The sequence below is a fragment of the Acanthopagrus latus genome, chromosome 15 (assembly GCF_904848185.1).
Source record: "Acanthopagrus latus isolate v.2019 chromosome 15, fAcaLat1.1, whole genome shotgun sequence".
NCBI classification, from domain to species: Eukaryota; Metazoa; Chordata; class Actinopteri; order Spariformes; family Sparidae; genus Acanthopagrus; species Acanthopagrus latus.
In genome coordinates, this window is record NC_051053.1 from 25,658,081 (window position 1) to 25,683,915 (window position 25,835).

At 44.5% G+C, this 25,835-nt stretch overlaps 1 protein-coding gene and 1 long non-coding RNA gene across 2 annotated transcripts in view; one reads left to right on the forward strand and one right to left on the reverse strand.

Annotated features, from left to right (window-relative positions):
- The first annotated feature begins 1,090 nt into the window (after positions 1-1,090).
- Positions 1,091-10,224, forward strand: LOC119034040. The gene is made up of 4 exons (XR_005079460.1): positions 1,091-1,684; positions 2,948-3,099; positions 8,702-8,754; positions 9,715-10,224. It is a non-coding gene; the product is annotated as an uncharacterized LOC119034040 (long non-coding RNA).
- A 4,800-nt stretch (positions 10,225-15,024) lies between these two features.
- Positions 15,025-25,835, reverse strand: part of znf804a (zinc finger protein 804A) — a 74,546-nt gene continuing 63,735 nt past the window's right edge. Inside the window, exon 5 of the mRNA XM_037124744.1 lies at positions 15,025-24,640. Coding sequence (XP_036980639.1) covers positions 20,439-24,640 — 4,202 coding nt within the window. The 3' untranslated portion in view covers positions 15,025-20,438. The remainder of the gene's footprint in view (positions 24,641-25,835) is intronic.

A 25,835-nucleotide genomic window follows, 5' to 3' on the forward strand; every position in this document is an offset into this window, starting at 1 on the left:
CAAACAATGAGCTGAGGGGAGGCTAACAAAAAGAAAAAAGAAAAGTTTGCAGATGCTCACAACTTCTGTCTTCCTTCGACATTAAACACTGATTTCATTTTTAAGGCCGCTGCAAAAATGTTTTAATATATAAGAGCAGTGGAGCTCGACTCTATTATCTGACCTCCTATTGTCCCATTCTCACAAAATGGACCGCGTTCTTGTTGCTGAAGGTGTGTGACAGAGTGTGTGTGTGACAGTGTGTGTGTGACAGAGTGTGTGTGACAGTGTGTGACTGTGTGTATCTAAGTGTCCGGCAGCCTTTGTCCCTCAGCACTCAGACTTCCTGATTGCTGTTATTTGGTCAGCCATGGCACCAGCTCGCTGCAATTTACAAGACGCAAGAGGTTTTGTGTGTGTGTGTGTGTGTGTGTGTGTGTGTGTGTGTGTGTGTGTGAAGAGAAAGAAGAAGAAGAAGAAGAAGAAGAAGAGTGAGGAGGAAAGAGAGAGGAGAAGAGTGTGGCAATTTGCAGCCAGCACACAATTGTGTGTTCTCCGAATGTGTGTGTGTGTGTGTGTGTGTGTGTGCGAGTGTGCAGACAGTTCAAGTAGCAATTTAGAGTAAGCAAGTGTGTGTGCGCACCCCATGTGTGTGTGTGTGTGTGTTTGTGTGTGTCGACAGCTCCAGCAGCTTTTCGAGTGGCTACTTTGATGTCTGACCCACTTTGGCTGTTGCTGAGTATAAAGCTATTTATTTAGTTTTGAGTGTGTGTGTGTGTGTGTGTGTGTGTGTGTGTGTGTGTGTGTGTGTGTGTGTGTAAAGCTATTTATCTGGCGGTGGACTGGGAGAGTTTTGCTGTGTGTGCTGTTGGACCCTTCAGCATCTGCTGGTTGAGACAGCAGAACATCTCACGCTCCGTCTCCTCCTCCTCTTTCTGTTTCCTCCCTCCATCTTCACTATTTTTTAACTTCCTCCCTCAGCTCCTTCCTCTCCTTCCTCTCCTCCTCCTCCTTCCTCTCCTCCTCCTCCTCCTCCTACATCTAATGTAAAGTCTTCTCCTCGACATGCCTCGCGTGACTCCATCTTCCGCGTGTCATTACCTCTCTCTGATATAACGGTTAGTCGAGGCTCTCGGCTCTGATTGGCTCAATCGTGTTAGTAGCTTCTGCAAATTACCAGATAAATCTTTTTCTCTCTCTCTCTCTTCGAGCCAGACTTCACCACGAGGTGGGATGTTTCCAGAAATAATCCCAGACGTCCAGCCTCCAGACCTGAAGCTGTTTTAATCCTCAGTTAAAGGGTTTTTTTTTTTTTTTTACTTCACTTCTGCTTCTTAACAACATCAGTCTGATCTGATTGAACTTACAGCATTGATCTGCTTCCCTCCACACCTGTGTGTTTAATGAGCCCGGCCCTGTTACCTGTCTGCTCTCCCTCCACACCTGCGCTGCATCTTCCTCATTAGCTCGTCGCTGCTTCCAGTGTTTTTCCAGCTTTTTTTTTTTTTTCCACCCGAGCAGCTCCGTCTCTCCGTGTCCTGTTTTTTTTCCCGTTCACTTCCCTCACCTGTGTTTCTCCGCCTCACTCCACCTGCACCTCATCTCATTGTTAGTTCAGACTTTTCTTCTCTGTGCTGTTTCCAGATGTTCCTCCTAGTCTGCATGTTTCCAGGAGTTCCTGAGATTCCCTATTAATCCTCGTCCAGTGCGTTTCCCTGCTCCAGCGTGACAACAACGATTTCATTCTGTATTGTTTTCAAATCTCATTTAAGGATTTAAACTGAAACCGTCTTCCTGAATCGTTTCCTGACTCGTTCCTGCCTGAGACTCTCTGCAGAGCGGTGACGTGTTTCTGTATCCTGAAAGTGACATAAGATTTTTCGAATTGGATTTAGTTTATGACTCTTCCACGTTGTTTTTCAGCGAGATAATCTTCACACGGACGAAAAACAACAGAGCCGCATTAATCCTCATTTCTCCCACGCTGGTGCATATTTCTGGCATTATATAAGAAACATATGCTGAATAACAAACAATATCAAATGTGTTTCTTTAACTTTGGAGAGCTGCCAGTTGGTCCTTTGTGTTTTTCTGTCTCTCCTCCCTTCACGCATGTGTGGTCGGTTTTCTGGATTTGGATCAGATGGAGTCTTTACATACGAACTTTTACATTTCTGTCTTTTCTGGATGTGGATTTTCTTTCACAGCTTGTATTTCTCTGGATAATCTGTCGACTACAGCGACCACTCGTTTCCTTTCTTTTCTACGTTCCACCATGATTGTTATCGCGCGTCATGCTGACTTTCTGGAGGTTTTTTCAAGAAGAAGTGAACTCCAGCTTCGATGTGTGGACATAAATCACGTAGGGAGGCAAATTGATATTACTTTTTATTTCAGTGTCAGGAAATAGTGAAAATGACACAAAGGTGGCATCAACACACCGACCAAATCCAAAGATGTTTAACAGCAAAACCTCACGCTGGAGGAGCTGAAATCAGTGAATGTTTTGGACGTTTTGCTTGAGAAATAACTCTAATCAGTTAATTAAATAATCATTTTAACTCTGAAAATCAAATTCCCTAATTGCTGAAGTGATTAGGAAGCAATCATAGAAACCAGACACACGATTTTCATTATTTGCCACGATACAATTCCAACCAGTCCGGTCGTCAGGATATAATGTTGCACCAGACGACCATATTATTTGCTAATTAGCCACCTTTCGAGCGAATGATGGAGGAGTTATTACGAGCCGACCGAGTCTCAAAACTGGTTGTTTGATGATGATGTTTTCCTGAACCTAACCAGAGAATAAACACAGCGTTGTGTCAGCAGAGGAATAAACAATTCAACCTAATCTCAACATCCGGCTTTAACTTATCTGTGGTTTTGCAGATACGTATTTCGCTCGCACGTATTCCAGCGTCTGCGTCGGTCACACTGATGTATATTTATTAACTCTGAACAGGTCAGACGTCCGCGGCTGAAGGTGGACGACTGACTCTTCGGTGGGGGAGGAAGAGTAGAATTTAACCTTTGATTTTTCAAATGAAAACTTCCTCGACCGTGGAAACCTTCACGGCACGAGTCGGGATTTGCAGTCGGGTCAGGAGTTGGAAGGTAAATACACACTTTGATCCGAACGAGCTCAGCTTCCACGCTCTGACTGCGCACTTTGCAATTTCACCGTCAGAGCGTCTGACTGTATGTGCTTGCTTCATGTTGGCTTTTTCATGTTGGAAGGTGGAAGAGAACATATTTCTCTCATTTGTCATGCGCTCAGCATTCGCACCGTCTTCAACCTCGGTCAACAGCAGCAAAACTGGCTTTAACGTATATAAAAAATTCAGGTTCTCCCACTTTATCATTCACGACGCTGCAGTCACTTTATCTCCCCGATGTTAAGAGTGTTTTATAGAGGCTGTAAAAGAAGCAATAATCCACTCGACAGCTTGCTTTACTCTGATGTTAAATCAGCTAACAGGATTTTAAAAGACAAAGACTTTTTCTTCTGAAATCACTGTGGCCTCTCATGGCTTATTCTTTAATTTTCTGCTCCTGCGCTCTCCTCTCTCCCCCGCTCCCTTTTTTTTTTCCTTTCCTCTACATCTCCCTCCTGCTCTCCTCCTCCTCCTCCTCAATTACATCAAAACAGAGAGCCGAGGAGGAGGAGGAGGAGGAGGAGGAGGTGGTGGTGCTCAGTTCTCCCCCACAAGCACAAGAGTCCAGAGAGCGAAACCTCTAATCAGCGATGTCAACAGCTGACACTTTGCAGCGCCGGCGCCGAAGACCGACTTCGTGGACTCTTTGTGCGATGATTGTTTGAGCTCCTGACACCCAGATGACACTAATTTCAGCAAAAAGCAACGAAAGACAGGAGCCGTGAAAAACACATCTCTCCGCCGACCACTGCTGTTACTCCATCCACGCTCCCTCTTTTCGGCGTTAGCGATGCTCGAAGCGATGAAAAGCTCGAGAGGCTGAGCTGGAGATGTGAAGCTTTTCACCCCACGTCGCTTTTTTTTTTACTCCTTCGATGAAAACAGGCTGTAACAGAAAATGCTCAAAACTCTTCTTATAATGAGCGAAAGCTTCCATCAAGCGGCTTCGCTCCCGTCGCGGTGATCTGCTTTTGGCGCATTAACATTTAAATTAGCTCTGAAGCGGTCACAGGTGTGCGTTTATTGGGCGTTTAACAACGGCTTGATCTCAGCCAATCAGCGCCGCCGACGAGGAATCTCCTCTTTCATTCGTCGTCGTTAACAGATGTCGCGCTCGCTGGAGTTTTTCTGGGGGAGCGTCGCCTGTCGAGTTATATTTCTTTGTCTTTTTTTTTACTGAAATCATCTCGCAATCTATTTTGTTTTGCTGTGTCGGTCGTCTGAAGGGAAGAGAGCTGATAAATGAACAGCAGTTAAATGAGAGCCAGAGCTCAGCACTGTCATCTGTAAAGCTTTAGCTCGGATGTCACAGTTCAATCACTATGGATTACGGCTTTAAGTGCAGCTGTCTGCCAAAATAGCCTCTGTGAGTGTGAACGTGTGAATGTGTGTGTGCGCTGTTTGATTTTCTATACATACAGAGAAGGTTTTCAGTCTTTTCAGTGGTTAAACCTGCAGGATGGAAGAAATATCATTAAAATTACATTTTTAAAACATATCAAATGGTTAATAGGTTGAGCGTTTTTATTCCACAAAGGGTCATTTGACGTGTCGTCGAAGGCCTCCTGCTGAGCGGCGGCCGAGTCGAGAGCCGAGGAAAAGTCCCATTACGCGTCGCGTGTTCGCTGTCAGATGTGACCGACAGAAAAGGAAAAGACGGAGAGTGAAGGCGCGAAGGAGGAGAAATGAGAAGCAGGGAGAGAACTCAAGACAGCACAAAAGGAGGGTGAACAATTTTCTTTACGAGATGGAAAATCTCTCCGACTTCGGAGCGTGGCTGAAGTCTTTTATTTCGTCCGGTTAATGACTGGAATTATTCACAGCGCAGGAGGAATTCATACGCTTTCCTTACTACTACCACTCGCTCGGACAAAGTGGCAGCGCCGCGCTATGAAACGCTCGTCTCCGCGTAAGAAGTCCTTCGTTTTAAAGATGTATTGTAATATTTTTTTTCTGTATTGAAATGTTCCAGCCCAGAGAAATCTGTCACTTTATTCAAGGTAGCGATGCATTTCGTGTGGTCGTCTGTCGCTATAACTTCCTGGAGAGAGTCGAGGAACCTCAAAAAAGATCATTACGTTGCTGAATATCATGACAGAAAGAACGAATATCGCTGAAGAGACTGAACTTTGATGGACGAACAACATGTCGATACAGAACTCAGTTGTTAACAGACGCTCTTCTCTCCTTTTCTAAAGGCTTTTCTTCATCAGTTCGGCAATTTAATGACTCGTCCATCATTCAAGGAAGTCTGCGAACGTAACGTATATAAGATCGTAGAACGTCACCTCCTCTGTGAACATTTTAAACTATTGAAATATTAAAAGTAAAATGTGAAAAAGTGCAAATTAGTCTTTCAGCTGGTCGATACCTTGTTACCTTGCGAGGCAGCTCAGTTTGCCTGATTATGTGATCACGAGATTCCTCAAATCCATCTCGCCGGGCTTCAAACTAACAGTATTCACTCGTGGCAAAATCAATCAGTGTCAAGAGAGACAGAGAGAGAGAGAGAGACGAGGAGGAGGACGGACTCGAATGAAAGAGACGGCCGGCCGACAGATCTGTTGCAGAGCATTTAATCAAAATAAACCACAGGAAGGGAAGAACTGAACAGCGGGATCAGAGGAACTCAACAGATGATTCGACTGAGAGGAAACTGAAGACTGGACTCAAACTAATGAGAGGATGAGGTGCAGGTGCAGGAACACAGGTGAGGGGAATAAGAAGAAAAGCAGCTGATTGACTCGGAAGAACACCCGGAACAGAGCCGGGCGAACGAAGACGATGCAGAGCAGGTGTGGACGGAGAAAACAGCGATTTGAGCGCTTATATTCCTGATGGTATGAGTGAATATCTATATAAATTACTGGCCTTTAATTTCTAAATGATTTGTCAGTGTTTTCTGCACCTACAGTGACGTTATCTACGCTTTAGTGCAACACTTTCCTCTGAAATGTCGTAGTATAGACGTATAAAACTGCAGAAAATGGAAATGCTAAAGTAAAGTACCGCTTTCTAAGCACGGCGCTGCATTTTCGCTGCCGTGTCACTTCAGTTACTGACGAGACGAAGAATCCAACGAACCGGAAAAAGAAGAAGAGTCGTGACGTCACTGAATCTCACTTTAAAGACGGACTATAATCAGCTGTTAACCTGCTCTCTGACGTCTCTCTTTCATTTTTCTGGAGGCAATAAACTTCAGAAAAATACTTAAACTTAAACTTCTAGACTTGAATTAAACTGTCACCAAAGATTCAGCGTCGTTGTGACTCCTGCTTAGAAGAGTCCAGCAGCTCCAGCTGGAGACGAAGTGACACTAAAGCCACTTTCCACTTTGTTTTTCTGGACGACTTTGTAATTTTTCCCCCCTCGGCTTCGGGGCCCCACTGTGCCACGACAGCCGCCACTGTGAAATGAATGAGGGGGCCTTTCAAGCAGGGCTAATGTCCGTCTGAATACAGTCATCAGAATTAATAATTTCATGAATTATTGCACTCATACGTGTCATTACAGAGTGTTTTCTAAAGGGAAGAAAGAACACTTGATGGAAAATCTCCAACAGTTGAATCAGTAACTAAAAAAAAACGAGTCGCTGCTGTGAAACCTTAAAAAAATAAAACCAGGGCGTCACAGAGGAAACGACTTAAATGATGTATGTTTACAGACGAGGTTTAATGTCTCTCACCATATTGTTGGAAATCTGTGACTAACAGCTGTTCTGCGTTCGCCAAATCCCATCAACACAACGGATGAGCAAAATGTCATCGTAACTCTGAACTACCAAAACAAAAATCCAGGTTGTTAAAGAAAAGGGAAAAAAACAGAGATTCTGTTAAGATTAAAAAAAAAAAAAGTCAGTTTGAAACTGCAGAAACATTCAGACAAGAGAACCAGCAGCAGCCAAAACAGTGAGTGAGAGACTCCGATTCTGATTCTTAAAACTGACAATCAGCACATAAATGTCACATCAGGTGAAATCTCTCCAGACGGATGTTGAGGCTCCACTGAACCGACGTGCAGCTCTCGGCTCTCTGGCCGGTTCGGCTCCTGAACCGTAATCACTCCTCTGCTTGCTGGCCGGCGCGATCGCCACCTGTGCTGACAGCGCTGGCAGCAGCTCAGCAACCTGCAGCCAGGAAAACGCATCAGCGTTTCATCCCTGGACCGTGATTAAAAAACACGAGCTTTCCACTTTATTTCATGGCACGACGATCGGAGGGATCTTCATTTCACGGCCGCGAGGCGCCACAGCGTAAACAATAAAGCTTCAGGTTCACATTTAAAAAAAACGTGGCACCTGTTGACGTATTTCCCAGGTTGTCGAGTCTGAACTGTCACAATAACATCTGAGATGTGATCTGTGTGTTAACCGTCATCAGGCAGCAGATGCAGGTCCATGAAAACTGGAACAACTCAAATAGATGTTTTGCACTGAACAAGGACTGCACTTGATTTTGTTCAATCTGTTGCAATGACAATAAAGATATTCTATTCTATTGTAAACAGAAGCATAACTGTCTTTTCATTTCACAATAAAAGAAACAAAAGGTCGTCGAGAACAGAATCACGATCGCGAGTCCGTCACAGAGCGCGATGCTTCGCTCCCGGAAAAGAAAAACACAGCGATGTTCGTGCAAGTTAACTTGTATTTACTCTGCAGTTTATTTAACGATGCACTGCTTCTTCTAAATCCAACATCAGTTTTATAAGATTTGTTCATTTTATCCAGTCGTCAGAATAAATGCTGGTCATGAACGATTCTGCAAAATATATGTTGCAACTTTACGTTTCTTTATCTTCATTTTGTATTTTTATGACATAACAAGACTGAACTTATTCTCTGGTTGTGACACAAAAAAACACTTTCAAAATGTTTCTGCCGAGGCTCTGTTCTGGCAGAAAGGTTAAAAATCCGATATTTAGATAAAAAGGTTTGTTAAAGGTGAGCTGAGCAAAAGAAGTGCTTTGGATTTCGTCTCTCTTTTGAACTTCAGTGATCAAAATATCAGAGAGCCTCCTCGTCACTTGTTGTTTGAACTTTTCTGAAAACTAGGTTTGGCTTAAAATACCAAAAAAAAAAAAACACAACAAGAGACGTCCCGACTTCTCTTCAAACAACCCAACCACCAGAACAAATGATCGCTAGGATCGTTAAAATTGGACGTTTGTTTATGTTTCAACTTTATGCTTGTTTAGGTTGAATTTCCTGTCTGTCCCGCTGTGTTGATGCTCGTTGGAGTCCAGAAAGCATCGTGGTTTAACTTAACTCACCTCGACATCTAGACAATCCCCTGGTGTTGTTACAGATGTTCAGAACGTGAAGTTTGTTGCATGATCAGATGTTTGTGGATGGGACTTCTGCAGAAACGTGAGTCCGTTCTGGTTCGTTAGAGGTCCGACAGGCAGTTTTTACCTCTTCAGGCTTCAATTAGACACTAACAGGCTTTCTGTCATGATGTCGGGATTCAATTGTTTTGTTTCCTGTTTTATTTTGTAAGGTTCGTCCTCACGTGTCATGTTGCGTTAACTTCCTGTCTTGTCTTGTTTTCCCCCCTGATTAGTTTCACCTGTCCCTGATTAGCCTCCCGTGTGTTTTCCTCTCCGTCTTCTCCAGGTTTGTTCCTCGTGTTTCATCCACATTCCCCCACACTTTTAATCAGTTTTTACTTGATGCATCGTTTGTCTGGCTGGAGTCTGCATGTTTTACTTCTACCACAGGCCGACCTAGCATCCTCCTTTTTTGGTGTCCTGCCTTAAAAAACAGTGACGTGAAACACTCCTGTGGCAGTAAAAAAGACGATGTTGCAGAGCCTCTGGCTAACAGCTAACAGCTAACAGCAGCGTCATTATCACTCTCACTCACTCTTCCTCTGACCACTTGTTGCACCATTTTATGAAAAGATTTTATGGGAAAATTAGCAAGAAACGCATCCACAACATCACCACAAACATCTTTTAAAGTCAGATAGACTGAAGAGGAAGGAGAGGAAGAAGACTGGACAGGAAGAAATCGAGGAGCAAAGTAAAGATATGATGACAGAAGCTGCAAATATCTGCAGTTTTCATACTTTAATTAAAACCTGCTCCATAGTTTTATTACAGTAGTAAACATTTCATAAAATATGTGGAACCTGAATTGTCCCCATCTTTCATTTCAAAGTATATTTTAATGACATATTGACCAGCCGAGTTGGAAAAGTCCCTGTTTTTATATCAGAAATGTGGTCACCACTGCATATCGTTCTTTTAGCAAACAAAATTAAAAGTATTTGCTCGTGCAGAGTCCATAAAACATATAAAACATGTGTTATCAGGGCTTTATGGTCCAGTCTGTGGGGAAAGGGGACGGGTCACCACATCAGTATCTTTATTATTTCCACACAAACAGCACTGTGGCCTAAAGAGGAGACTTTTATTCTAAACATTGTCTCATATCGTCAAAAAAGAAAGTCTTCTATAACACGTTTATGAGCAGAGAGACTAAATAAACACTGTTGCAGACGGTTCCTCAGTCAAATGCTTCGGGTCGATCGCGGCCAAATCAAGATCCTGAGAGTGATTTGTTTATTTTCAGACTGCAGCTCAAAGTCAAATCAGGACGGACGACTGATGGAAGAGGACTCAGAGACGACTTCTTCTTTTCTAATATTTGTTCTTGTGGAAAAAAAAAGAGTGTTTCTTGGGGTTAATCAGTAAATAAATGGTTTCCATGATGCGGTTCTTTGATTCCCTCTGTTGTGTTGCCTGTTTGAAACTACTGACGGGTTGAATTTGTCTTCCTCTAAACTTTTATGTCTTCTCAACAGGCTTGGAGAAACTTTGCTAGCGTGGCAGCAACATAACGTATAATTCAACGCTCCAAAATAATATCCGATGTTGTGTAACAAGAACACTTTTTCAAATGTTTGCATCAGATTTCCAGGGACAATCGTCCAAGTCACCAGGACATAATGTTGGCAGGTGGTGTCTCAGACACGTCCAAGTTCCTTACGTGTGAAATTACAGGATATTTTTTGACGAGGCCCGACAGCTTTCCTACGTTTGTCAGCACGACACCACCTGATATTTTTAAGGAGGAACTCGGGACAGTTTCCCATTTTGTTGCAGCCAAATGATGGATATTTTTCACATGAATTTTCAACCAAAAACAGGTATTTTAAGCCAAACCATGATGTTGTTCTGACCCTCGTGAGAGAGAGAGCGAAAAACAGGAACCTGAACCTAAACAAACATTAAGTTGCAGCGTCAAGAAACGTGACGTTTTAACGTATCTGTAGTTTTCAGAAACGTACTTTACAAAAAGTTCTTCTGGCAAAAGAAAAATGCTCTCACATTTGGGTGAAAATGTTTCACGAGAAAACCAAATTACCAAAAGTTCTGTCTTGTCACTTTTATTCCTTCTTTTTTTTTTTTTTTTCAATCAATCCTAAAATCGTTCTCTCAAAGAGACCTAACAACCTGATGATGAACGCGCCGACACCTGCTCTGCTCATTTCAGGCTCTTCCTCAGTCGAATGGTTTTGGTCGATCGCGGCCAAATCAAGATCCTGCCGGTGGTTTCTGTGTTTTGGACTGCAGCTCAATGTCAAATCAGTTTGCAGCCTCAGAACTCTAAACTCGAGTCGAAGCCAGACGTTGTGTAATTGAGTTTCCGGCTTCTTATGGAGAAGAAAATAGGTGGTCAGGGAAGCTCAAGATTACTGGGTTATTGTGCAGAGGAGCCGCTGAAGGCTCCCTCCTCCTCCTCTTCCTCCTCCTCCTCCTCCTCCTCCTCCTCCGTCGCATTATTCTCACTCACCCGGTTGTGGATCCCAGGATGAGTCTGTAAAAAGTCGCTCGAGCTCGCAGACGCAGCAGCAGTGTTTGAGCTGATTACAGATGATGAATCACTTTACATAGCGAGCGATGGATGTGCGGCGGAGAGGTATTCAATCCGAAATAACCTTTTGTTTCAGCTAAACAGGCGCAATAACGAATGGAGGAACGGCCCCTGCAGGCGCGGAGCGAGACGCAATCAGTCATCATAAACGAGCAGAAAAGTGGAGAGGCTACAAAACTTTTTAGTTCCTCAGCACTAAACATTGTCAGCTTTGAAATCGGGGAGCGGTGTTGACAGCGCGGTGAAAAAAGGCCCATCAGAGATTCCACCGAGTCAGACGACTGCAAGATGTTTGATGAGTCTCTGGCAGCCGTGACCCATTTCTGCACAGCAGCAGAAGTGATCAAAAATCTTAGAACAAATGTTATTGCCTTTCCTTTGCTTCCCTGCGGTTTTGGGCTTTTCTGAGTCTTGACTTCCTGCGAGAGGAAATGTTCGCCCATCCCGAGCAGCCATCACCCAACCATCCAGAGTGTGTCGGTGCGCCGCACGCGGGCGGAGAAGTAATGCCTCGAGGATAAAACATCTCCACCGCCTCCCCCCTCGAGTTAATGTACAGTAGCGATGCCACAATGGAGCGAGGCTGCATCACAAGTTTAAAAAAAAAAAAAGAGAGAATAAGTCCTGCGTGTGCAAATATTAGCAGCCGAATGATCCAAATTAAAAGTTCTCATTATGAAAATCTGCGTACGTCTCAGTTTTTAAATCCACAAAATTGGAGAAAAATGAGATAATGAAGCGTGAAAATCTCCAAAGCCGGAGATAAGAAATGTTTAAGACCCGACAGAAGACGGATTACACGCTCCTCCGCCGGCTGACAGAGCTCCATAAAACTCTTCAGATAATCTCTGAAGTCATTCCAGCTGAAGGGAACGCTGTTTTTCAGAATTCATTGATAATGTTTATTTTTTTTTGTTTTTTTTACTAAAGACGTCCTCTGTGACTGAGCTGAGACTGAGAGACGTTCAGTTATCAGTTTCTGTTTGGATGAATGTGGTGGAAAATCCCTCAAAATTAGAAAATAAAGTAAATATTCAGACCGACACTGTAAAGTCTGAAGCCAGAGACGATATTTCTGCTTCTGCTGTATTGATTTTGAGTCCAATAGTGATAAACCCGGCAACTACATGACCCACAATGCAACGTGGCCACCTAGTGACATCACTGGAAGCAGTTTATCTAAGTCGGAAGTTGATATCCGGATGTTTGTGTGTCGACGAGCGGCTGAAATAACAGATTAGCGCAATTAGAGTCGTGCGCTCGCAAAGACAGATGGAAATGAAAATGGCGTCTGCGAAGTTGTGAATGTTCACGGCGAGCGGCGCAGTACTGCTGTGATGTCATGTGTGACTGAAGCCGGATTTTGTTGATCTTGCTCGAGTTTCCAACTTGGTCGACCGTCCCATTTGGACTTTTCTCTGCAGGAGGTCGTTGTTTCTCAAGTTTGGAGCACAACGTTCTTCAATTTAACTGTAGTTTTGTCCTAAAACATCTTTAAAGTTGCAGAAGCTCCGTTACAAACGCGCCGGGACGCCATCGGGCCTCCGCGGCGGTCCCATTCAAGTGACAGTCGCGTGTCTTGTCTGTTTGAACGCGGCCTGAAGTAAGAAAAACACAAACTACACACAGCAAATCTAAAAGCCTGCTGTTGACTCGAGCACTCAGAAGAGAAGAGAAGCAGCGTTTCAGCCGAACAGCCGAACACTGAGGTTTAAACACCGTGTTTTACACACCGAGCTGTCACCCAGAACTCAGCTGTCAACCAGAACCTGAGTGAGCCGTGACACAAACAGACGACAGAATAAAACCAGAGGAGCGTGAGTAATGAGCGTGAAGTCCTTTTGTTTGCATGAAAATGTTAATTTCACTGGAGGAAACGTTTCGATTCTCTTTCCTGTCACCGTCTTCCCGCGGCGTCGCTCATATTCCTCCTCCTGTCAACCTTTCGAGCCGCTCTCATCCATAAATCACTTTAAAGATATTTCCGTACGGGAGAATCGTCAAAGTTTCAGCGTATTTTGTTTCTCGTTAAAGCTCGGAGAGAGCGTCAGCAGCCGCGATGGCTCATTAATGGACGCGTTTTATGAGAGGCTTCATCTCCTCGACGCCGCCGCCGCCATCGAGGTTTCTCCTTAACATGTTTCTGAGTAGTTCCTGCGGTCGAAGGGAAGGAAGAGACGAACCATAATGCACCGCCGCCGGCTGCACCGCGGAGCGTATTAACTCGTTCACCGTGAGGCGGAAGTATTAAGTCTGAATAAAGAGGATGACGGAGAGAAGAGTTCAGAGAACATCACACACACACACACACACACAGGAACACACACACACACACACACACACACAGGAACACACACACACACACACACTTTCTGAAACATACAGTCAAGTTTTAACGCCACAAGGTTTATAGTTGTTTTTTTTAAAAAAAGGTCATCGAAGCAAATTACGGTTGATTCAGTAATAAAGTAAAGTTGACTTGACACACACACACACACACACACACACACACAGACACACACTGACACAGGAACACACACACACACACTGACACAGGAACACACACACACACAGATGGACGTGTTGTACACATGTCGGACACACACGCTCGCTCAGCCCCCAGGTGTTGAACATGTTGAGTTTTGACGCTAATTTAGTCGATGAACATGAAGATCCCAGCTGTCTTAGAGCCTCCTGGACACACACACACGCACACACACACACACACACGTGATCAGCTGAGGGAGTGTGTTCGGGTTCACAGGTTTACAGTTTTCAGTTTGAAAAGTGTTGAATATTCTCTGAACGTTTCTCGATTATTTCACTCGGGAAATCACAGGAATGTGTCGGTATGAAAGGTATCGATTACAGATTTGTCTGCTGATAATGGAGCTTTTTTTTTTTTATGAAAGCAACTCATTTTCAGATGATTCCCCTTTTTTTTTTTTCTCCCTAAAATGAAACGACACGATCGACACAGGTCGACTGATTTATTTTCTATTTCAGAGTAATTTAGTTTTTTTTCCTCTGTGGATTTACTGGATCTTTTATATTAGCAGCGATAATATCTGCGGCTGTGTATCTGCCTGAAATTAGATTAGAACAGAATAATATTTGCCAAATATTAGTTTTATAAGGATCTCAAGATGCTTCTGGGGACGAGAAAAGATGCAGCGTGGCCACATTTCCTTAATTGTGAGGTAGCTCTGCTTCCGTTACCGACAGTTTGGAACAGAAACTGAACATTTAAAGTAAAAGCTATCGATTCACAGATTTGTCAGCTGATAATGGACTTTTTATGAATGTTAGTCATTATCAGGTGATTATTTTTCTTAGTAGAAGAGAGAAAAAACAAGGAGAAAGCCAGGAGATGAAGAGGGAGAGAAATCCCCCAGACTCCCTTAGAAAATCTGTCAATTTAACGAGTTGTTGATTCAGGAGACACTTCATAAACTTTGTACAACACTTTCTATGACATATTCTTACTTATTTAGGTCTTCTTGTAAATTCGGCACATGTTATACATGAAGATATTTCTTTCCTTATGTAAAAAATACAGACGTACAGCACCCCGTACTTTCTGGTGTCCATGACGACAAGACACAGCGACTTTAGGTCCACAGATTTATTTTAATTTCAGAGAAATTAGTTTTTCTCTGTGGATTTATAGATAGATCTGTATATTATCTGCTGAAATTAGATTACATGACACAAAAAAGGCCAAATATTAGTTTTATCAGGACATCAAGACAATTCTGTGACAGTAAAAGATGCAGCGTCGTCACATTTTCTTAATTGTGAGGTAGTTTTGCTGCACTTATCAACAGTTTGGAGCAGAGACTGAATATTTAAAGTAAAAGCTATCGATTCACAGATTTGTCTGCTGATAATGGACTTTTTATGAACATTGGTCATTATCAGGTGATACTTTATCTCCGTAGAAGAAAGAAAAAACAAGACGATGAGCAGGGACGCTGGAAGTTGGGGTGCTGAGAGGTCGGTCTGTATGATGATGTCATAAACTGTTGTGTCATGGTGACATTCATGTTTTATGTGATAAAAAATATGGCCAGGAAACTTTCATTTATTGGTAATTTAGAAAAATGTTCAATAACAAACCTACAGCAGCAAGGAGATGAAGAGGGAGAGAAATCCCCCAGACTCCCTTAGAAAATCTGTCAATTTAACGAGTTGTTGATTCAGGAGACACTTTATAAACTTTGTGTAACACTTTATATGACATATTCTTACTTATTTAGGTCTTCTTGTAAATTCGGCATATGTTATACATGAAGTTAGTTCTTTCCTTTTGTAAAAAGAAACATCTGACACAGACGTACAGCACCCCGTACTTTCTGGTGTCCATGACGACAAGACACAGCGACTTTAGGTCCACAGATTTATTTCAATTTCAGAGAAATTAGTTTTTCTCTGTGGATTTATAGATAGATCTGCTGAAATTAGATCACATGACACAAAAAAGGCCAAATATTAGTTTTATCAGGACATCAAGACATTTCTGTGACATTAAAAGCTGCAGCGTCGTCACTTTCTCTTAAATGAGACGTTGTTCTGCTTCACTTATTGACAGTCTGGAACAGAAACTGAACAGTTAAAGTATCAGAAAAGAAACAATGACGACAACACACATTGATATCAGGTCTACTGATTTATTTCCATTGCAGAGTAATTTGTTTTTCTCCATGGATTTGCTAGATCTATTATATTAGCGGGGATAATATCTGCGGGTATGTATCTGCTGAAATTAGATTACACCAAAAGAAATTAAAAAATGGCCAAATATTAGTTGTTGTTTTTGTTTTTTTGTTTTTTTTACCAGGATCTCAAGACATTTCTGTGACAAAACTGGGGGTGAAAAAAAAAAACAAAAACTGTTTGCGTAGATATTTAAACATGGCCTAGAGACTGTGGAGAACATATGTACAACAGTTTAACGAGAGGACGAGTTCAGTATGTGTGGAGGTCGTTTACTAGCTAAAATAGCATCGGAGTACATGATACAAAAAACTGTGCCTCATTCAACTGAGGTGTCTCTACAAAAATACATCTAATAACAGCTTCTCGTCTTCTCTAATTTACACAGTTTTTATAACAATTATAAATAAAAACCTGCGTTCACAGAGAACATATGGTTGCAGCCCCTCGCGTACAGAGCTACAGGGGGAGAGAGACAGACGGCGTGTAGTTAAATATATGTGCGGTCACACCGGCTAAATATGATTCCGGCGCTTTCCTGCACTAAGTCGTTTGAGGAAGTTTCATGTCGCTGCCTCTGTTCATAAACACTTAAAGGAGCAAAATAAAAAAAAAAAAGCTTCAAGGATGTCACTCTGGGATCTATAATGTCACCATGGCGACACGCCGAACACTCTAGAGATCAACTGGTGCGGAGAGTTTTTCGTGTCCAGGCGTCTGGAAATAAACATTTTTACAGCCTGATGAAACTTAACTAGAATCAGGACGATGATGATCCGCCCACAGATTTCTGCTTCGTGCGGTCCAATTTTTCATGCATATTTTTTGTGTTTGTGTTTGTCTTCGCCGCCCGCATCAGAACAAGTCGCAGTCGCTGAGACGGATGGGCGTCGCCAGTCGTGCCCCGAGGCCGTCGCAGCCAGATGTTCGAGAGAGAAACGACGTGTTGCTAAACGTGTGGGAGTTTTACACCAGCGCTCCCGCCATCGTTACTCCTGCAGATCACACCTCTGGAGGAGCGGCGGCGCTCGACACGTGAAAAAAAAAGATGTCATTTTCTTAATTGTGAGGTATTTTCTGCTGCGGTTAATGAAGGTACGGGAACAGAGGCCGAACGTTTAAACAATAAAGAAGTATCAGATCTTCACCTGATAACCTTCAGCTTTACAGGATGAACCCACCCTGAAGCGACGCTCAAGGAAGGGAACACTTCAGACTTCCCGCATATAAAACGGATGATTCTGTTAAGTGTCGAGATGCTTCTGGTGTCTGAAGCGGCGCGTCCAGCTGCGACAAGCAGCCGCTGAATGACAACAGGTGGAGGCAGCTTTAATCAAAAAATGGTTGTTCTGTGATTACCTGACAATCAAACCCTCGCATCCGTTCCGTCGCGGCTCATCGGTGCATCTCCGCGGCCCGATAGACCCTTTTCACGGCCGACATGTTCACTTGTCAGAGCAGGAGAGGCGTTACATAACGCTCACGCTGCCTCGCTGTGTCCAGGGATTGTTTCAAATGAGAGACAGTAAATTTGAATCGAGGCGAGCCAACCGGTGAGGACGAACGCAAAACAAACTAAAGGAAGTGATATTTTCAAAGGATGTGAGACGTTGTTACTGTTTTTTATTTGTCAAATCTGACTGATTCACTTCTTGGATTGTTTGAAATTCTGCAACTGTTGTGTTTGTTTTGCTCGGTTGAAGATCGACACCGGTTTTATTTTCTAATAATAAAACCTGCAGAAAAACAAACATGATAACAGCGATTGGATTGGATTAGATTCAGATCAACATAAATGTGTCACAACCTTGTTGACAGACGATACTGATTCCTCTACTTAAAGACGTGAGTTCAACACATTTAATGTTTCGTATGACGAGTACTAAATATGGAACCACACAGACTTTGAGCTGCCAAGAGAAGTGACCAGGACATTGTGGTGGTAATAGTTTTATACATTGTTAACCCTAACCCATAAAACTATAAAGTGCATGTGTGATGGTGCTTTACACAAATAAACCTGCCCTTTATTTTCATTCATCACTTGTATTGTATTTTGCAGCCCAGTCAAAATGTCGGCCGTGAGAAGGGTCTATTAAAGTCGGGCTGAATCACACTCTCTGGCTCTCTGTGCATTTTTTGGCCTTTTGTTTCTTTGGATGAGTCACTTAATTTAAAGTTTTTTTTTTTTCCCACCAGGCTGGAGGTATTTTTAGTGCAGCTGCAATAGAGTCAGTTGGTAGAAAAATCAACAGTCGAGATTAAAGGTCAGACACTGGAGTCAGTCCCTCAAAATCAAAGAGCAAAGGCTTATTTCTAAACTTAACATTTTGCTCTGACGTTCAGCTGTCAGCGGGTGAAATGCTCCGCAGAAGAGGCCGAGATTCAATCTACACACTGATGACAGCGCCGACAGACCTGTACGCTCTGCAGTAACGCTCGTATTTAGTTTAGTTTTTTTGCAGTCGGTATCCAACAAACTGACGTTTTTTTTCTAACAGAAAATTTTGCTTTTAGAAGTCAATTATACTGCCTTTTTAAAATGCCAGCGACACCGGAACCTCACAAAGAGAAAACTGAAAATGTTTTTCTGGAGATTTCACACTTTTCTCACAGTGTTTTCTGATAATTCTCAGGAGTTTGTTGTTTCTGAATGTATTTTTCCAGACGTGAATGTTTTCAGCCAGTTACCCACAACCCCCCTCTCAAGAGTTAACATGTGTCTGAAAAACTATGATTTCTGCTCCATTAGATTTCTTTGTGAGCTGCAGAGGACTTTTTTTTTATTTTCTTCTCTGCGTTCTCTTGAAAAAGCTTCACGGTGAAACTTCCTGAAGAAAAAAAAATCACCTCGTTAGCATTCAGCTAACTGCAGCTCCTGATACCAACGCTGCATTCACATCACGTCAGCTGGAGGCGGAAGAACAGAAAAAACCTTCTGTTGCTTCAACTGGGTAGCACTCAGGCTTTACTCTGAGACGGTTAGAGTAAAACAGATGCCACCTTTAAAAATGTGTGCAAGTCTTCAGCTCCTAAAGGCACAGTTCACCACAAAAAAATACACGTTTTTCATCGTACCTGGAGCTCTTTTTATCAATCTGACTTGTTCTGTTGTGGTTGGAGGTGTCAGCTGTTGAGATGTCTGTATTCTCTGAACTAGACAAACTCAAACACGACGTCTGTTTCTAGAGATTATGACTCATAAAGATAATCCACAGAATGTGTTGTCAGCAGTTTGATGCAGGAACCAGGCACGCTTCACCAGGAGAACCAGTGCTTTTCCTCATTTTTAATTCTCCATTGATATAATCAACAGTTAAATACACCTCCAGCCCTGAAGCCCACACATGTACGTCACTGAATGGAGGTTGTCACCGTCTAATGTCAAAGCTGCAGATGCATTTTCCACAGAGACGAGAAGAAACCGTGAAAAAAACGTAAACAAAGCAGCAGGTAGGAGGCAGAGCTGAGATTCCTGCTCCGCTTAATTGTCTCATTATTGCCCTGAAAGCATCTTTAGACCGTTTCTGTTGAGACAAGCTGATGAATTGTTATAAAGTCAGTCAATTGCTCTCTTTCTCTCTCCTCGCAACTAAACAACTAACAATCCAGGCAAGTCATTCAAGCAGTCTGGTATTTTCTTCTTTATAATTAAATTCTACATTTAGATCTACGTGATCTAAATGAAAACATATATTAGTCGAGACAAACCGCAGCAAAAATAAACATCATAGATATGTTTTATTTCTGTACTTTCTGAGGCAATACACAAACACGTGAGTCTAAATCTGAAATCCTGACAACCGCGTCACAGCGCCGCAATGAGCTTAGTTTGCTCGCCTCTAATCCACGAGAAGACGCAAACTTCCTCCTGGACGGTGACGCAGAACAAAAACTGAAACAAATAACGACGTGAGCAACTGGGTCTTTACTTCTGGAAAGAGACATTGCTGTCGAGTTTGAGAGTTATTACAGAGAAAACAGAACCAACACAAAAGAAGATCTACACGGATAAAAAGCTCTGCAAGAACAGGACAATGTATCCTGGATTTTGGGGTGAACTGCCCCTTTAATGACCTTGAGCTGAGAGTCTTGAAAGTCATTCAGGAGAAAAGTAGGAAATCACCGACTGAAGTAGAAGCTCTCAGGGTGAAAATATGTAAATGTATTAACAGAGACTGAAAATATCTGCGGACGTACGCTGATGGATTTGTCCTCTGAAGTCACCAAAAAAAAAGTAGTTTCAAATCTCTAACATGCTTTAAAACGAAGCAAATCATTGGTTTAAAATGCAAAACAGGAGCATCGACTGATTTCTGTCAAGGGAAAAACGAGCCCAGCTGTGGATCCCCCACCACGACTCTGCTGGCTGCACACCTGAGGCTCATTTTGAGCAGGATTGCGACTGATGAAGATAATTAGCCATCTTTTTTTTTTTTTCTTTCTTTCTTTTTTTTTTCAAGATGTGTGAATCAGTACTTTGAGTGTTCGAACCAAGGGGGGGATGAGGGCTGCCGCAGGTTTTGGCTTTAAATAAGATTAGGTTTTGGTTTTTCTACTCGAGTCTTCCTGAAATTGTCGTCCCTCGCCTCTGTGCAGGTAATGACACATAAAAGCTGCTTTCACCGTTTGACCTTTTTTTTTTTTTTTACCTCGGAAAATAGAAAAATGTTCCCTTCGTGTGTTTGATTCTGCTGCTTCTCCTAGAACAACATCTGTAAGGGCACGACTGCAGGGTGGTGCGGAGGATACAGGGGCGGGTGGTGACTCTGCAAGGGGTGAAACGCGGCTGCTAAGGGATACGGACCGGCGGCATCCAGGAGAGGGATGTGGGACGAGGCGTAGAAAGAGGGAGGAAGAGGGGGAGGAGGAGGAGGAGGAGGAGGTGGAGGAGCAGGAGGCGGGTTGAGAGCGAGAGGCGAGAGATGTGTGGAGAACGAGGGGAGAAGATGAGGGTACGGGTGGACGGGGAGGTGCGACGGAGGCGGGAGGAGGGAGAGGTGATGCTGGATGAAGGTGTGGTGGAAGGAGAAGGAGGAGGACGAGGAGGAGGTGGAGAGGGAGGGCGGGAGGAGGAGAGGAGCGTGGAGGGGGATGCAATGCGGAGGGAGGGCGCGAGGAAAGCAAGGCCTCTTCTCTGGGTAGACATGTTCAAAGTCGATCTCCTTCCTTCTCTCCCTGTCCTCCCTCTCTCTCTCCTTTCTCCTCAGCCACTCCTTCCCCCACTCCTCCTGCTTCTCCTTCACCTTCCTCCTCTCAATCTGCTCCTCCTCCTCCTCCTCCTCCTTCCTCTTCTGCCTCTGCCTCTTAACGTCTCCTTCCTCTTCCCCCTTTGTGCCCACGAGTGCAACAATTTCCGCTGCGCTCGTGGCGCGACTCTTATCGACATCAGCGCAGTGATTACAATCAGCGGCACAATTACCGTTTAAATAATCACCGCGACCACCGTCAATATCATCACAGGTGAGTCCGATGCTTTGATCAATACCCCTGGAAGTTTTGCAATCAATCGCAGAATCAGAGGGCTTGCAGAAGTCGTTACACTTCTGTGTAGCGTTAGAGGCGAAGCTCTGAGCTACCGTGTCTCCACCAAAACCTGTTGTGTTGTCAGAGTCAGCGGACATCTTGTCTTTCTCTGTTTGCTTGTTCTCATATTGACAGTGGTCGGCAGGTGTGTCGTCGGTGCTACAGGTAAAGAAGTCTTTCGATTGTACATTCACAGGTTTGTCCGCGGTGTTGCAGGGAGGATCAGGGGAGAGATCCATGTCTTTGTCAAAGCTCTGATTGTCATTCGTGGCTCCACAGATGCCAGAATCGCCACGATTTTCATCCCCGTCATGTGTTTTCTCACACCGGCTGTGGTCGCTTGGTGTGTCACCGGTGTCACAAGTCTTTTCCTCGCCTCCGGAGGGATCAGAGCTAAGTTGACTGCAGTCGACAACATCGCCGTTGACGCCTTCCCTGTCATCACAGCGACAGTAGTTATTCAGTCCGTCTGTCGTGCTACAACCAAATGTTCCCTCGCTGTGTTTTGTCCTGCAGAGGAAGTGGCAGTCACTGTTTTTCTCAGTCGTGTTGCAACTCAGGCAGTTGTCCAAAAGTGTCCCAGTCTCTCTGCTGGAGTCCTGCATACAAGAGGCCTCATCGACGCCGAGGCCAACACATTTCTGTCTCTGCGCAAAAGCCCTCCTCGCATGTCTCCTTCCCCGTCTCCGTCTCTTCCTCGGCATTTCGTCAGCTCCCTGCGATTCCATCTTCCTCTTCTCAGCTGTTGCTGCTCTCTTCGACATCACTTCCTTTGAAATCGCATCACAAGGGAGGGTCATGTCGGCGCAGGCCGATCTAATTCTCGGTTGTGTTTCCGTCTGTTGTGCGGAGCAGCGTGACGCCGGGCCTATCGCCGGATTGCTGTGTCCTGCAGGTATTGTTTGTCTTTGACTACACGCTGTTTCTCTAAAGGGAGCGGGGACCAGGCTAATCGCTGGATCACATGCTGTTTCCCTCTGAGGTGCAGTAAAAAGACACATTTCTGGCTCGTGTGCCGTCTCTCGACAGGGGAAAGCAACACGGCTAATCACTAGGTTACACACGTTTTCTTTAGCATGCCGAACAGCTCTTATCTCAGTCTTCCTCAGATTGCCTCGCTCCTCGTCTCTCCGCCCGTCGTCCTTCCCTGCTTGTGTGTTTTTCTGGATCTCCGGCGTCTCTCTGTCATTCTGAGCCGGGTCGGGCGTAATTGCAGGACAGCATGGCATCTGTATAACAGACCCGGGGACGGGGCTAATCACTGAGTTACATGCTGCACCCCTGCAGAGGAGCTTTCTGAGCCCCTGGCCCCACCCGGAGGCTGATTGCTGGGATTGATGCTGGCTGGCCTCTCTTTTCACCTGCAGACACAGCTGGTTACACCGATTACACCGATTCATGGGAAGATTACTTAATAGCTCTCCTCTCTTCTTGTCATTTCTACCTGCCCTCTCTCGCTCGGTCTGATCTCCTCTTATCCTCCTCTCTTCTGCCCTCATCCTCATCTTTTCTCTGTCGCCGACCAGCCGATGCGCTACAAGATTACTTAATAGCCCTTTTTTTCTCTCCTCCTCTTTCTCTGTGACCTCCCTTTTCAACCTCTCTTCTCCTCTCCCTTCGAACACTTGATTCTCAGAAAGACTACTCATTATCCTTCTTCCCCTCTCCAAGTCTTTCTCTCTTCCTCTTTTCCTCCTCCCCCTCTTCCTCATTCCCCTCCACCTCCCTCCCCTCTTTCCTCTCCTCCTCACTTTCTTTTGAAGGCCCTGTGTCGGCGCAAGGTGGCACTCGGTGGAAACGGGAACAAATTTTAAAGCACTTTCATCACGCCAACCGCAGTCGCCCGGAACTGCGTTGCAGTCGCTTCCCTGACCTACAAGTTCCATAGGATTTCCTGCCTGTCCTCCTTCATCGTCTTCTCGCCTTTCATCTATCTTCCCTTCCCTTCCTCCCTCCGTAACTTCCTGCCTCTGTTGGCAGTCGGGTTGTTTGATCACAGGCGGCTTTATTCTCTCCCTTGCTTCCTCCAGCCCTCCTTTCTTTTCCTCGCCCCCTTCCCTGGCCCTGTTATGTGCTCTGAAGTCGTACAGTAGCGGGTTGATGCTGAAGGAGATGGAGGGCGACGTCTTGGTGTAGCTGACCATCTCCGACGGCCAGAGAAGAACCCGGGTACCATCTCGGCTCAGGACGCGACAGAACGGCTCTTTGGGACGACTCGGAAGTGAAGAAGTCGGTTCTTTGGCGCAGCGTGATGGAGACGGGTTTGATTCTTTAGGCTGTGTTCGGATTGAAGTCTCGCCAGAAATGGATTTCTGAGGCTGATTGTCCACATCGTCACGGGGTTCAGCCTCGCACACTGAGGCTTTCGTCACAACTGTGCTCCCGTTGTCAGAAATCTGCTCTGGAATCCCACATTTCAAATAAAGATGAGCTCCAGTCCCACTTTCGCAGCCAGTTTGGGCTCCAGTCCCATTGTCATTACATAAAGAGAGCTGGGCTCCATTCCCACTGACATCCTCAACTCCGATCACATTGCGATTACATAAAGCAACCTGGGCTCCAGTCCCAGAGAGGCCTCCAGCTCCCCTCTCAGCAGAGATACTGGCTCCGGCCTCCGAGTGCTGGATTGCAGGTTTCCTGTCCACACTGCACTGGTTTCCAGTGTCCCAGTGATCAACACCTGCACTGTCCGCGTTTGCAAATACTGGAGATTTGAGCCGCTGATCTGCGACTTTCTCCGCCAGATATCTGGCCCTTTCTTGCGCCGTCACCACAACGTCCTGCTTCCCGGACAAGCCAGAGCTCCGCCCGGCTTGGATGAAGACGGCGGCTGATTGGTGCAGGAGCAGGCAGCTCCGTTTGGGCAGCGAGAAGGAGACAGGACGGACTCTGCCAGGAGCCGACTGGACGTCTGCTCCGCTACCGCTGATGCTGATGTCGGTCGTTTTAGAAATGGCACTGGAAGTTGCGGTGGCGGAGGTGGTTTTGTTGCTCCCGCTGGCCGCTGTGGTTCTGGTGAAAGTGGAGCCATTAGTGTTGGTGTTAGTGGCAGTTGCTGGGATGTTATTGGGAGTAACTGGGTTGCTTAAATAATGACGAGCCCATGGGATCTTGTTAAAGTGGCTGGTTTCAGTGGAGGAGTTCTTATCGGTTTTGTCGATGATGCTGTTGTTGTTGTTGGTGCAGGGTGAGGAGGTGGCGGCGGCGGCGGCGGCTGTCAGGTCGTTGTAGTCCATTTGGTTCTTGTTGATGATGCAGGATTCAGTCGTGGGCTTGTCGGGGTCCATCTGGCCGTATGCCCACTGCGTGTCGCTCAGGAGTCTGGTTTCCAGCGCCGGGTCCAGGGGAAGGAAGGGCTGGATCAGCGGGGTTTGAGGCTCTAGACGGGAGGGAGAGCAGAAAAAGGATTACAGCAGCTGACAGTTGTTACATTCACATGCAAAACATAACAGGATTATCTAGGTAACATGACAATAAAGGAAGAAGCAGGAAGAGACACAAGAACAGCAATCAATTTCTGTAAGATTCCCCGTATAGTGCGGCTTCTTATGCATTTATTCAGTGTTCTGGCTCCTCGCCATTCCTCCTTTGTTGCGTTTAACAACATCTGAATGTGATTTATGGGTGTAGGATGGACTTAAGCACAAAAAAACATTAGCACAGAGATGAATATGTGGCTGGCTAAGAAAAAAATGTAGATTAAGGGTTTTATTCTAACATGTAATATCCATTTTTTTGAGCACAACATGCCGGCAGACATTTATCTGCCTATACTTCAGAGCGGCAGATGATTCAGACCATTATTTCTTGAGCGAAGGTTTTAAGATGACTCATAACTTTTAAAGTAATCCATAATGTGCCTTCCTCGAACAAACCTTTTTGATAAATATTGGAGTTTCTGAAGGGGGGAAGCCTACAAATGAATTACGACTCCTGCGATTCACTCAGACGGGGTCGACTTTAAATGCGGCTGTCGAACTTTTCCATCGGTTTCAACTTTTCAAAATGAGAAAAGTTTACCGAGTGATACATTTTTTTTCAGAGGACGACAGGGTGACAAATGAATGTTTCTTTGAAACCACAGGTCTGATGCTGCCAAAACGTTCACGTTATGCTTTCTTTATTTTTAAATATGAATCCATCTTGCACCCTTAAATCCACGTGAAGGCAGCCGATATCGCCTCCTGCATCACAGCAAATTCAGACTGAATGACAAATTTAACTGGAAAATATCCCTTCTGATGACACGATACTCACTTTTTATTCCAGCTCGCCGGTTTATTAGACTACCTAACTAAAACTAATGCAGCCCAATAAAACAGCCCTGTAATAAATCCCGAGGTAAAGTCTTTGTTGGAACAGTTTTAGCGATCTGTTGACTCAGTTTTATTGCAGGTTATATTTTGTGTTGCTGTCGAACGGCGCGGCACAAACCAGCAGCCAAGTTTTAACTTTTTTTTTTTTGCATATCTTGAAAAGTTTGAAAACTAATAAACCACCGTGAAGCAGAAGCAGGAGAAATGATAGAGACAAAGCGGTGGGAGTGGCATTTTGTGCATTAGAGCTCTGCGGCA